General features: G+C 35.9%; 1 protein-coding gene across 1 annotated transcript in view; it reads left to right on the forward strand.

Moving 5' to 3' along the window:
• Positions 1-15257, forward strand: part of Mettl14 (methyltransferase like 14) — a 364896-nt gene that overhangs the window by 166716 nt on the left and 182923 nt on the right. The window contains exon 10 of the mRNA XM_090409120.1: positions 4272-4358. Within this exon, the coding sequence (XP_090265246.1) occupies positions 4272-4358 (87 nt within the window). The remainder of the gene's footprint in view (positions 1-4271; positions 4359-15257) is intronic.

Genomic DNA, 15257 nt, shown 5'->3' on the forward strand with positions numbered 1-15257 from the left:
TTTTTCCACGATCTAGCAGAAAAGTTCTTTCTGCTAGATCGTGGAAAATTGACTTCTCTGTGAATCTAGGAGTTTCTAATGAACCATGGTGAATCCAGAATCATCCTCAGCCATTTGTTCTGTATCCTCTGCAGTGTTTGAATATTTGTATTCGAGATAGCTCCACGTAAGAGATGACTATGTGATGACTCGGCGTCTTACCATCTTATATGTAAGTAGTTTGTTACGTACATCCAGCTTGCTGCTTCTGTTGATCATGGGGTAGAGTTGTGGAATTTCTCTAAATGTGTTCGAGCCAATGTGCTTTATATGATTGAATTCAAGGTTTTTTTTTTTTCAAGTATCACGCCTAGGTATTTAACTTCGGTCTGCCATGGAACCTTGACTCCTGATAGGTGAATGTCCTTCTTGCTCTGGACATTCCTTTTAGAAAACATTATAGCTATACTTTTTTGGGGGAATTTATTTGAATCCTCCAGTCTATCAGCCATGCAACCTATGAATACTGCTTTGGAACCTACTGATTGCAAGTCGGGGGCTGAGTGATCTTGCTAGTATAGCAGCGGTGTCATCTGCGTAAATGCTTTGATGGTTGTACTAGGGTTTTGGGAAATGTCAACTACGTAAATTGAAAATAACGGGGGGGGGAGCCCTGAGGCACTCCAGCCAGGATTTTGCGTCTAGTTGATGCGATTTCATTTATTTATTTTGACTTGCATAAATCTGTCTTTGAGATATGCATCTATTATTTTTATTAGCTTAATTGATAGGTTGAATTCTATGAGTTTATAAAGCAGGCCCTGATGCCACACCTTGTCAAAAGTCTTTGCAACATCTATGAAGACTGCAGCTGTATGGAGGTTCTAATTGTAGCCTTTTGTGATTTGCTCAACCAGTCTGTGTTGTACAGTATTATGTATAGATCATAATACTGTGTTGTACAGTATTATGGTCTTTACGGAATGCAAATTGTTCATTTGGAATGTTTCCTAACTTGTCTGTTTCAGATTGAAGCCTTGTGAGTATAACTTTTTCAGCGACTTAACAAGACAGGGTCGAAGGCTGATAGGTCTATAGCTTTCTGGGAGTTGGGATTCTTTCCAATTTTGTTTGATAGGGATGATGTCGGAAAGTGCTGGAATCTGAGAGTAGTGTTGATTATGTTGACTAAATGAATTATAGCTTTTCTGGGTAGTAATTTGATTATTCTGTTGGTGATGCCATCTTGATCAGGAGCCTATTTGTTGTTCAGATGGGCTATAATATTTGTTATTTCTGCTGGAGGTGTGATAGGTTCAGAATTGTCCTGCTTCTTGTCTTGCTTGATGCGGCGGTGAATTCTGTAGATAAGGTTGATGTTTAGATTTTTATAAGAGGGTTGCATTGTGTTTCCAAGTTGTCTAATAGAGATTCTGCTTTTTCTTTGTCCGTGTGGGCTACTCCCTTCTCGGTCTGTATTGGTTACGAACGTTACTTAATAACAAGTTTTATAAACAAATTGATAAAAATAAAATAATAGTGTCCGACGTTTTATAAATACCACGAAGAATATTCAGAGATTTTGTAATATTGCCAGATTCCAATCTGCAACATTTCTAAATTCAAATTTTTATTTTAGAAATTCTTACTTTAAAAAATATTTTTTAATTTAACTGTTTTTTTAAATAGTTCTTAATTTGTGATTGGAGTACAAACTACAAGTTGTAATATTCACAAAATATTCTTAAATATATTAAACAAGATTCGTAAGCCAAGGAAGATCATGGATTATATAAAACTTTTTTAAAAACGAATTTAACTTCCTATCGCTGTAATAAAATAGTCTGTAATGAAATTTTTTGATTAGAAAATGGAAACGTTTATGTATCCTATGCATGCCATTATAATAGAAAAATTTCAATCATAATCAAAATAAATTTTCATTAGAGAACGTAGTGAAATTTTTTATATGATGTATGCCTCCCTACAGTAGTGAAGCGCTTTTCTTTGATTTTGCTATTTGTTTGAATTTTGCGAATGAAACTAACAGAAATAACCATTAAAGCATGTTAATATCCTAGGGTGCCATCAGGGAGTTGGAGATTATATCCGACATACGTAAAGGTTACATAACGAAATTTAAGTCGGAGATGTCTTTACTTGTTTGGCCATTTTTTTTCTCTTTACTTTATTTGACCATGCTCCATCCAACTGTGTTATTTCACTTCTAACTGGTTCTTGGTTTAATTATTTCATTTTTTATTTAATTTTTTACATTCGGGTTGTAAAAGAAATTTAAAGAAAAAAAAAAGTTTGATTTAATCAAAACTTACGTTTAATTTCTAATTCAGCTGCATAAATTTGATAAAATATTATCAAATCTTATCAAATTCCTGCCATTATTATTATTAGCTTTGCTCTTATCTCCAAATTTTCCCAAAATATTTTTGTATGTCTCGCAATCATTTCCTACTCTGCTATTTAGATCCCCAACAAGGACCAACTTTTCATTTTTCATTGTGTCAGTTGCTTTTTCTAAAGCCTCAAAAAATTCCTCCATTTCTACCTTAGTAGAACCTTCTGGGACCATAGGCACAAATAAGTCTCATTGTCCAGTTCCCCATTCTCATATTTGCCCACATCACTCTACTTGAGACTGCCTGCCATTCAAGAAGATTAGCCTCGTATTTAATGTTGAATACTATGGCTACTCCTTCTTTTCCTTGCCTGCCATTGCCTGAATATAACATTTTGTATTTATGTCTCAGAAAGATCTCACTAGTTTTTGTCTTTTTTTTGTTTCAGTCAATCTGGCACTTATCTAATTCCTCAGCTAGCTCCGTTTCTTTGCCATTCAGGCTTCTTATGTTGATAGTACCGATTTTCAACTCTGATGTTGAGTTGGGGTGTGTTTTTGGGTTTGTTCCAGTGGCTGACTTTTCGCAGTTCGCCCTGGTTCCCTGACGAATACAACAGGGGCCTTGTTTAACCGGGAGATGCCCCAGCTGGCAAGAAATTCTGTCATGTTGTACCATCATTTTGTATTGTGGTTTAAGCCAATAAGAATACAATTTGGTCGGCTAAATCCCAAATTGCCAGCCCATCCTCGTTCGTTCAGTATCCAGGTAGATACCCAACAGGGTGCACCACAAGAGGGTGAGGATTGGACATTAGGTCAGAAGCCCTGGTCGGTTCTCCGCATTCCTTTAAAGGCTATGTGGAAGTCTCCTTTCAGTGATACAACTTTGACCATTAAGCACCCCTCAAATCTTCTCTAATCTCTTAAAAATTTTATCTAGATTTACTTCATTTATTTAGAAAAGAATTGAAAGTGATAAGAAAGGTCATCAGTACTGTGGTTTGCCTGAGTATTAGATCCGTAAATCTAGATCAAAGTTATTCTTGCAAAATCCGACAAGAGGGATCAGTGAAATAGTAAGGTATAAACTTATTTCTTTTCTAGAAAATGACCGTTTTCTGCAAGATGTATTTTGTCTTCAAAGTAACATTTTCCAGCCCAAACTTATGGATATAAAGGCCCCTTTGGAAAAATTAAAATATTTCACGGTCCCCATCGAAACAAAATCGTTATATAGACATATATTATTGTATTTATATTCAATACAAAACATACACCAGCGAATATCGTAAAAATCAAATGCTAATATTACATTTTTAGCATCTTATATACACATTTGAGACGGCACATAATCTTATTTTTATATGGATGTCTTGTTATTATACATTTGCAGTACAAGCACATGGGCCTTGTTTAACCGGGCCCATGTGCTTGTACTGCAAATGCGTTTAACATGAAACGTAAAACGATTAGTAATAAACAAAGTAAGAATTAAAAACGTAAAAAAAATATTCATCTCGGAGTTAAATTTTTAACGTAGAATAGATCAAATAATAGCATCACATACCGATGGCATACTACAGACTAACAAGAAGAAATTAGTGAATAAGGGACTCCCTTAGCAATGAAACATTAATTGAAAGCGCGAAAAACTAAAAGTTGGCCGTTTTAAATGAGCACAAGATTCTGCGTTTGTTTGTTTGTTTGTTTTTTGTGTATATGAATCAGCATATATTTACTAATATTCATTAAGCGCCGAAATACGCAGTAAGCAAAATTTGTGAACCCACACACCAATGTGTGAATTTTTCCAATTAAAATATAAAAATTCACAAAAAAGAAATAATGAATAATAAAAATTAAACACGTTTCTTTTAAGTTAAAGAAAAAGAAATCGTAGTCTTAAAACATTGTATTGTTTTCATTATTTCAGTGCCCCTCAACAAAACTAATCGCCCCCAAGAGGGCCGCGGCCCACAGTTTGGGAAGCGCTACTCTAGCTGATCGACTTCTGACACAGGTAAGCTTAGTTTTTCCCCCCCTAAAAAAAATTCTGATTTTAATTCAGCAATTCATAAATAGCGACCGTCAAACTCACACCGTTGATGACTATAATACAAATAATACAAGTTAGGTTTTTTTTGGGGGGGGGGGAATAACAGCAGATGTCTGCCATATTGTCAGTAGCAGCAGAAATCAAATACCGGAATGACCAAAAGCCCACATCGGCTACTTTACCGATTGACAAATTTTATTCTGGGTGAAGGAGTTTCGCCTCTTCCTTTTGGGGGAATAAAATTCGAGAAGGATTTTTTTAAATTGTTAATAACATTGGGAAATTTCATTTAGTTATGAATACCTCACATTTACTGTTCCTAGATTACATACTTTAAGCACAATATTAAATACACTCCAGTTGTCGTCTTTGATTACATACTTTACATGCAAAGAGTTTTTGGGTTTATTTATCGTCGGATAAGACTCATAAGAACGAGTGTTCTTCTATCCGATTTTTGCGGGATGAAAGACCAGTTTTAGGAAAGCAGACGTTCCTAGACCCCTTTGAAACGGAATTCTGACATAAACAAGCCTTTTTTTAAAGGTTCGTTAGCTGATATTGTGGATAGAAACAATGCAGCATTGGCAGCTTCATGAATGTCGATTATCATGAGTGAAGCATTTTTTTACTGTTTTTTTTTTAATTTTTTTTTAACTTACGCGATGCTGATATAGCATTTGATTGGTGTCTTACGCGAACTGAGAGTTAATGCAGGGGTAATTATTAAATAACGTCTGAATGGGTTAAAATTTTTTGTTATTTGCATATTTTGTGTAAATTTTGTTAAAATAAATAAAAATGCAATAAAAAGACTTTGCAGTTTAACTATTTTTCTGAAGTTTAAAGGGAATAATCGCATTTTTTTAAAAGAAAATCTCTCCAATATGAAGCAGAGACCATGGAAGGTAGCACGACTCGACAGAGAAACCTGATGCTCATAAAAGCTTTCGTAATTTCAAATCGCTCCCATCTTCTTCAATTACGAGATCTCCCCAGCCTGATCTAATAACAAACCATATCTTTACTGTTGTCGTTTTTGCCCCCCCCCCCCTTTTTTTTAAGTTAAATATAAATTTTATCCTTTCAAATCTTAAGATGTGCACGTTTCTAATCCTGAGACCAATATTTTTTTTTCTTTTTGAATTAATTTGGGACATCCAGATTTCAACTCTTCTTGCGTTTGTGAATATTTATTACAATATAAACTCGAAGCTAGGTTGAAATGCAACCCAGCTTCGAGAGATCTAGACATTTTGGATGAGATATTTTTATGAGAAATTTGTTTCGTACAGTTTTACATTCTGGCTTCTTACAAAAGAACAATATACCGAATTTGTCTAAATTATAATGTCTCAAAACTGGAAACGAACCCTAATAAAGAAGCCATTTGCAACAAAATAAATAATATCATTAATAGTAAAATAAAAATACAGTCTAACCTCTTCTGTAATTTCCAGAAAGCCCTATTACCGTTAACAAGAAATTTGGATATTATCAGTACTAAAGCTGATTCAAGATGTCTTCAATTTTAGTAGTAAAATATCAATCACGCGCTAACTTCTCTAGATGCCAAAGCTCAGTAAACGAATGTCAACGTTCCCAGGGCATTGGACATCGTTCGCACCCTGCTTCTAGAAGACTATTCTAACTCCCAGTGATATTCTGGTCATCATAAAATTAACGTTTTCGAATTTAAAAATGCTTATATTCAATGTTATATGCTTATATACCTTTTGGATTCCCGATGGGCCAAAATATTAGTGGATAATTGGGTGAACTATTTTGCCGCAAAAAATAAAAATAAAAAACCAAAATAAAAATTGGCCAAACTGAAATCGCAATCCATGGTACGGATTTGAAATTGTAGCCATAATTAGTGACATCAGTTCTATACGCATCAATCGTTCTTATCTGTTTTTCGGAGAATTGGAAGCTCCGCCATGTTAAAAATATTCCCAAGTTTTCGCCAACGAGAAATGACTAGCGATTCCATGTAGTTATTTAAGTGGACTAGGTTATCTGTTTAACTATTTAACATACTGTATTTTTCCCTGTTACTAAACCATATTAGTGGATATTTGTTAGCCATTTACCATTTCACTGAACTGATTCAAGAAAGATATATATAATGTAACAGCCATGTTGTTAACTAATGTCCGTTCATGATTTCCTCACGCGACATTTACAATCTTCTAATTTTTGTTATTACAAAAATTTAAGCAGATACTTTTATTAAATGGTATTAAAATTATTTCTTAAATTCTAAGAATAACACGTGCAGCGATCTAGCCTTATTATTTCTGGCGTACTTGGACCCAATACTGCTTTTTTATTTTATGATTAATTTTATTGTAGTTCTATTTACCTTACGTTTAAAAAAAAAAACGGTAATGGATTTATATTTAAAATCTCTAATAAGTGAAAAAATTACGGGAAAAAATGGAACGATTTAAAAAACATACGCAATTATAAAAGCTAATAACATTGACATTTTCACGTTAGGATTAACATTCCCAGCATACGCATGACGTCTTCTGAAAAGGTTCTTAACGGAAATTCGAATCAGTGAAACACTCTGTCGTCCAGGCGAGCACTTATGAGCTCGTACTGTTGCTGTTTCAAATTAACATCACGGTTTTCTCATTCATTCTTAGCTTAAAGAAAAGCATTTCATCTCAAAATATCGCGTGATATATCTGAATAATAATTACTATCGTAATATGCGATACCTGGTGAACACTTACAACTGGATCCTCAGATATGCTAAAGCTATTTAGCCAACTTGCCCTATAATTGTTGTGTGCCCAATTTGAAGACATTACCGTATTTACTCGAATATAACTTGCCCTCGCGTATAACTCGCTTCCCTCATTTTTACTTTACGAAAAAAGAGAGATAATCAAAGAACAAAAGAGACATAATCAATATGAAATGTCTAGCAAAAGATTTAGACACTTCATATTGATTTGCAACAAGGCAAACACTTGAAGCGCAGTCGATCCCAAAACAACAATTAAATGTATCGTTTATTGAAAATTCAAAACTGCATTCCAACGTTCGTTAATTATGACATTCAAAAACCTCACAATGAAGTATTTTCCAATGATTTATATCAATGCAAAGAAGTTCATTGTGACGTAATAATTGTTGGTCATTTGGAATTCATTGTCACTCCATATAAAAGGCTGCGATGGGTTTGAAAGATCGGATTCCATTGTGGCCATGTTATTTGCCTGAAAGTATTTCGGATACTGAAGTAAATGGCATGTCCTTGAGGTCTTTGGTTTCCCAGCAGTTTGTCAAAGAGTAGCAGATTTATGGGAAACTTCAGCAGTTTCCCCCTGTATTGAACTTGTAAGTAAATTCGTGATGTTTTGCGGATTTAACCAAGTTAAAAGTCGATTGTTCGCAGAAGTGATTATATGAGGTGTGGGTTGAGGAAGTGGGAACTTCAGGAGAAAATCGACGGTAACCACACTGCTTAGTGAAGGGATGGGTTAAGGAGGGTAATAAGTGAAATGTATGACTATAAATTATAATTGAAGTTATTAAAACAAACAACACTCCAAAATGCATTGTCTTTGTTATTACTCAAGAACAGTATCCATTGTAGCAGTATTTATGATGTATACTGATTGGAAAAAAGTCACCGGACACCCACTGTATGGTGCATCGTGCAGTGTAACGTGTCACGTGTTTATATCCGGTATAAATTGGAAGGATATTTGAGGAATATGATGCTCCCAAATCAGTGCAACCGGGTCGGAGTCAAAGGGGAGAGAAAATAGAATCTGAAAGAGGCGTTTTCATAGGATGTCGTGTTACAGGCCTATTTGTTTGGCAAATTGGGCCATCTCAGCTGTCGGTGATACTGTACTGAGATTTACGCGTAGGGAGTCAAGGAAATCAAATGCAAGAAAGTATGTCCTTGACCTGCAATAGACGACCAACCACAGTTTCCGAAATTTACCGTAGAACGTTACGAATAATATATAAAAACCGCTATTTGTCGTCCGACAAGTTGAATACGAAGGCCCACATGATTGGATCGCAATATGCCCCACTTTACACGAACCAACATGCAGCGTCGACTTCAATGGTGCAAAGAGCGTGCATAGTAGTGAGAAATGAGAGCTTGGAAAGCTGTCATGAAGCGCGAAGAATCCCTCTTCCGAGCAGAAGGATGGATGTGGGTATAATCGTAGATGAGTGATTTGGCTTATTAGTGTTATTTAGATTTTTGGCCAAAGCAACTCGGCTTTGGAGGCCGTGTATTATGCGTGTGAATTGCGTATGTTCTAATGGTCGGTTTGTCTGTTATGAGGTAAAAAAATATTTTCCTGTTACTCCGTATGAGACGAGCCTACTCGCGTTCATTTGAAAAGCCGTAATAGAGGTTTTCGAGTCTTAGACGGGACTAGAGTGCATAACTCCAATTAAATGCGCAGGTAGCGGTGTGATATGGTCCTGGTTTGGCCTCGGACCTCTGTTTATAGTGAAATGAACGTTGGAATACGAGCGGTATCTGAACATTCTGATCAAACCCATTGATCATCTGTGGGATGGATTGAAGCGTCAAATGAGGTCAAGGATCGTCCGCCCCAGAACAGTTCAGCACCTCATTGCATGCCTACAGGAAAAATGGTCCAAAATTCCCATTGATCGCTATCGTACGCTAGTGGAAAGTATGTCCTGTAGGATTGCTGCAGAGATCATAGCGAAAGGATGTCCTACGTCTTATTAAGAAACCACCTTAGTAGAGACTGGCTAACTCACCATTTAACTGAGGTTCCACACGGATCAATTCTTCTCGCATCTACACAGGATATATCAACTGATCAACCGAAGCTCCCTGTTTTGCTATGGTTGAAATTCTTTACAAACGTTAAGGGTTATTTGTGCCGTTTATCACTTAATTATGATATACCTATTGTGATCTTCAGATATTACAAAATATTTTCATTGAGCTATCAAGCCTGCTGAATTATACAAGTATTTGGTAGCTTTCGCAGATGTAAAGGACATTGGCATAAAAGGCAACGATGTAGACAGTCTCGAGACGAAATCGAAGAATGGAGCATAGCATTCAAGTATTTTACTGAACATCAGGAATCGCCTGCATAAAAACGTTTGGGGTGTTTTGAAGTAAGATTTAAAACCGTTTTTAATAATAGTTTAACTGTATACAGAAGAGTAAAATACTGCGGTATTTTATGTCGGTACGTATGTACCATTCACATTTTTGCATAAAATAGCTGATAATCCATTAGAATTAGCATTGTAGATTAAGGGTTAGATAATCTGGAATAAAGCAGCTATAAATACTGATTGGAATGAAACCTGAATTTCTCTATTTTCCGACTCCCTGTTTTAGTAGCTTATTAATTCTGAGGCTCAAATTCTACTCTCCAAGGGTGACTTTTCAGATAAGGAGCGTGTAAATTCTCATTCTAACTGTATTCATTAAGTATTGCCTCGTTTTCTTCATTTTAAATGAACAGTCATTCACTCTCCAATTAAAGATATTTAAAACGTCGTTTTCAACGAGTGGATAAATGAATTTTGTAATTAAATATATTAATTCCATCATGGTCTGTCCAGCGTATAATATGCAAATTATACATATCAGTAAGCAACAAAAAAATACATAATGAATACAGTTAGGCTTGATTTTCGAATATCCACCCCCCCCTCCTGTATCCCTTAAGTAGTATGCTAGCTTTAATTTCACAATTTACAACTTAGCTTATCTAATTTTTTTAGTGAAATGCTCTTCCATCTCTTACTGTGTTTTGAATATACGTCCGTCTAAATTCTGTGAATAACATTCAAAGAAAACTATAATTAATGAATATTCAAAACGTAGATGAAAAATATATACAGGAAAGCCTCGCTTAACGCGATTAATTAATCCATCAATTAATGCGTGTTAAGAGAATGCAACTAATAATAGGAATAATTATAATTTATCCATCGGTTAGCAATAATTTGGAAACAAATACAGTATAAGCTATATTAGAGGATAAAATCATCAAAGTGAATAAAAATCAATTGCTTAAAATTTTATTTAACTAAATATTTGATTGAGCTACTTTTTTTACAAAAAAAATAAATAAAGATGTTTGAATGGTGCTCGACTTTTTCATCTTGTCATGCGATCTGCGATCGCTTCATCAAGATTTCGGCGGACTTCGAAGCTTCGTTCCATATCAGGATCAGCATCAAACAAAATTTCCTTGGCATACTCAATGCGAGTGAAAACTAGCTCAAGTTCTTTTGCAGCTAGCGTCTTAGTAGTAACATTCTCTTCTTGTTTGCACTCTTTATCTTCTTCATACGGACACTGTTCTTTTAGTTGTAGGAGATCATTCTCGCTTAAATGATCTGAACGGGAATCGATCAAGTTTCTCACATCTTCATTATCCAGTTCATTAAACCCAAGTTCTTTTTCCAGTTGTGCTGATTTCTTCAGTAATGTTAGATCTTGGATTTTGCGCACGATAAACTAACATAGGTTTGAGTTTAAAGTCGCCTTCTGCATTGTCTCCTAATAAAAGTATAAGACGAACTTTAGATACTTTGTATCCCGGTTGAGATGTAGGAAAGTTTGTGTTGGCATACGCTTCCAATAGAGACCAATTTCGTCAACGTTGAATATTTGCCGATCGTTATTATCACTTTCCTGGCCATAGAATCTTTATCAGCAGCAGCAGATTCCCTAGTTATTCTTATCCTAATGAGGTAAAAATATCGAGAGCTTTAGCCTGAATATTTCCCGTGCTAAGAAGTATTTTATGGTCATAATCCTCAATCTCGAGTGATAGAATACGCTCCATCTCGATCATTAGATGACTTCTATTTCGGGTGATCTGCTTTCTTAAAGAAGCAGTAGCAACCTTTTTTTGTTCTTTGTATTCTTTGCTCTTATTTAATATAGTCCAAACTGTAGACTTGCTGTATCCGAGGTCTCGCAGAATCGTATTATTAGCGCTACTTTCATGTCTCTTAATGACTTCCGGCTTTCCCGCTCGCTGCAGATTGACGACAAAATTTTTTGTCGCCAATCTGCAGCGAGCATTGGTTGCAAACACTTGAGTTTATATCCATTCTGTGAAGCAAAGAAGCTTTATTCATCCATTAAAAACAGACCAACTAATAAATTAAATATATTACCATAAAAATTATATTTCTCATCTCATCGTTCCTTTTCCCCTCTTTTGCCATGCTCAAGACTGGTTTGCCTGCTTTGCGGGATGAAAAACCCCAGGGACTAGGGGAAAAACCCTATTGTCCACGCTCAAGACCGGCTAACTTGGCTATGGCTGAGGAAGATCCTTCAGCTCCTCACGTCACCGACTGGAATCGAACCTAGGACACTCCTTCCCTAGGCATATGGTTGCGAAGCGCACATCCACTAGGCTAACTAAACGCGGACAAAAAATTTTATTTTAAATTATTAAAACAAATAACACTCCAAAATATACTGCTCAAAACAATTAAGGATATTTTGGTTTTCTTGTAAATTTTAAAGTTATAAAAATAATTTACAAATGTAACACATTTATTTTAAAATATTCTTAATATAAAACAGAGTAGATCACGAACTGCGTACAAAATCATGTTAAGACTTGTCAAAACGTGTCTTAGCCGTATTAGCATGTGGGAGTATAAAAGCGTGGCTTGTTGCCTTTACTTCCACAATGCATAAATATCACTTTAATTGTAAACTTGTGTCACCTACCATCCATTACTTTGTTAAAACTGGCAGAGCAACATGATATTCCGGAATCCATGGCTTGGAAAGCCATTGGTCGATTATAAGCTGGACAAATGCAGCAAGTTGTCGCTTAAGCGTGTTGTGCATCTCAAAGCGTAATTTCGCGTTTCTGCTCGACATAATTTCGCGAGAATCGCTTTCTGGAGACGGGAAATGTTCGAAATCGTCTTCATGCCATACGTTTATATGCTGGAAGACCAATGGTTTGCATTCCACTTACTGCAATCACAAAAGAGCCCGAAGAATTTGGACACAGGAACATCGCAAATGGACAAATGAGGATTGGGCTTTTGTGCTTTTTAGTGACGAGTCCAGGTTCAGTCTGCAACCAGATAACCGACGTATCTTGATATGGCATGAAAGTGGAACAAGGAATAATCCAGAGTTTGTTCTTGAAAGATCCCAATATCGGTTCCTTAACAGCCCAAAGGTATCACGATGAGATTTTGGAACCTATAGTTCATCCATATGCTGCTGCAATGGGCCAAAAATTCATTTTTACGGATGACAATGCTCGTCCACTCCGTGCAAATTTGGTACAAGAGTGGTTTCAGGAAGAAGGTATTGAACGAATGGACTGGCCTGCCTGTTCATCGGATTGTAATCCAATCGAACATTCCTGGGATGCTTTAGGTAGGCGCGTTTCTGCTCGAAAGGTGCCACCACGATCGCTTTAAGAACTCTAAATTGCTCTCACAGAAAAGTGGGGAAATATCCCACAAGAATTGTTCGATCATCTTATCCAGTCCAAGCAATCAAGATGTACCGTTGTTAATGGAGACCATACACCCTATTAAAAGCATTTTTGGCTATTCTTGTTAAAATTAGTTCACACTAAAATGTATTTATAGTTTGTTAAATTTGAAATAAATATCGATTATTTAAACAATATTTCATCAATTACACCCTATCCATAAGTAAGAAATATTTATTCATGTACGAAGTACACGAATAAATATTTATAATTACCCAATAGCTATAATTATTTGCAGAAAGTTATAATTATTCGACAGAAACTAAAATATCTACTAATTGTTTTGAGCAGTGTACATTGTTTTGTTATCATTCAAGAATAGTATTCATTGTATTAACGTTTAAGATGCACATTGATTGGAAAGAAGTGAACGGAGATCCACTAGGGTAAAAAATGTATCGTGCAATGTAAAACGTCACGTGTTTATATCCGGTATTGGTGGAATGTATGATTCTCCAAGTGAAAAGGGGACGAGAAGGAAATTTACAGAGATTTAAAGAGGCGTTGTAATAGGATTTGGTATTAGCCTATTTGTTTGACGAACTGGGACATCCTGGGTCTCTTCCAAAACAACAATTAAATCATTAAAACTGAATTTCAATGTTCGTTTATTATGACGTTGATAACTGAACGTCATAACGAAGTACATTCTAATAATTTATATCAATGCAAAGAAGTTCATTGTGACGTAATAATTGTTGGTCATTTGAAATTCATTGTTACTCCATATAAAAGGCTGCGGTGGGTTTGAAAGATCGGATTCCATTGTGGCCATGTTATTTGTCTGAAAGTATTTCGGATACTGAAGTAAATGGCATGACCTTGAGGTCTTTGGTTTCCCAGCAGTTTGTCAAAAAGCAGCAGATTTATGGGAAACTCCAGCAGTTTCCCCCTGTATTGAGCTTGTAAGTAAATTCGTGATTTTTTTGCGAATTTAACCAAGTTAAAGTCGATTGTTCGCAGAAGTGATTGTGAGGTGTGGGTTGAGGAAGTGGGAACTTCAGGAGAAAATCGACGGTAACCACACTGGTTAGTGAAGAGGGTGGGTTAAGGAGGGTACTAAATGAAATGTATAACCGTATAAATTATAACTGAAATTATTAAAACAAACTTTGTTTTTTTTTTGTTACCAACCAAGAACAGTAACCATTGTAGCAGTATTTAAGATATACGCCGATTCGAAGAAATCAAGGGAAACCCATAAGGTAACGTGTATCTTACGTCTTATATATAATAATAATATTAATAAAATAAAAAAACACCTTAGTAGAGACTGGCTAACTTGCCATTTGACTGACAGATTCATCCTGTCATGCAAGGAATTCAAACAGGTGTCGTTCCAACCAAAGGACTGGTCTATATCAACTGAGGCTACCTTGTTTACCTATGATTGAAATAATTTACAAAAGTTAAGGATGATTTGTGCAGTGTATCTGTTAATTATGAGATATTACAAAATATTCTCATTGAACTATCAAGTCTGAGTTATGTTTGTTGGTTTTTGCTGATGTATCGGATACTTGAATAAACGTAAACGATGCAGGCAACCTCAAAGCATGTAATGGAAGGATGAAACAGCATTCGTGAAGTATTTATTCCTTACTTCAAACACGTTTTGGTGTTTGAAGTAAGGAGATTTAAATCCGTTTTTTACAATTTAACTGTATACGCAGAAGACCGCGCGGTTAGCCTAGTGGCTTTGCCCTTCGCAACCATATGCCTGGGGAAGGAGTGTCCCAGGTTCGATTCCCGTTGTAGACGTGAGGAATTTGAGGATCTTCCTCAGGCATAGCCAAGTTAGCCGGTCTTGGGCGCGATCAGTAGGGTTTTTTCCGCCAGTTTATCTGGCGTTTTTCATCCCGCAAGCAGACAAACCGGCCCCCTGAACATACGCCTCTACAGTCAAAAATATATCCTCCCCCAGCGGCAGACCAGGCGACGGGTCGGTTGGGAGTAGTACTAACAAGAAGTCGCATCTAAATAATACGCGGACCCTGCATAGGAAGCGGGAATAACGCATAGAAGAACTGTATACGCAGAAGAGTAAAACATTTACAGTATTTTATGTTGTTACGTATCAGTATGTAACATTCAATTTTTGCATGAAATATACGAGAAAATCTAACCTATGAAAGTCGGTTTTCATAGGAAGAAGAAACTTGGAAGAAGAAACGAACCAAAATGTAATCAAGCCGAAGAAACGTTTACTAGCCGATAATCCATTAGTACTATAGATAGATTAGGGATTATATAAACTGGAATTAAGCAACTACAAATACTGATTGCAATGAAACCAGAATTCTGTCTTTTTTCCCCGACTCCCTGTTTT

This window comes from Typopeltis vanoorti, chromosome 19 (genome assembly GCF_054136105.1).
Source record: "Typopeltis vanoorti isolate ZY-2024b chromosome 19, IOZ_Tvanoo_1.0, whole genome shotgun sequence".
NCBI classification, from domain to species: Eukaryota; Metazoa; Arthropoda; class Arachnida; order Uropygi; family Thelyphonidae; genus Typopeltis; species Typopeltis vanoorti.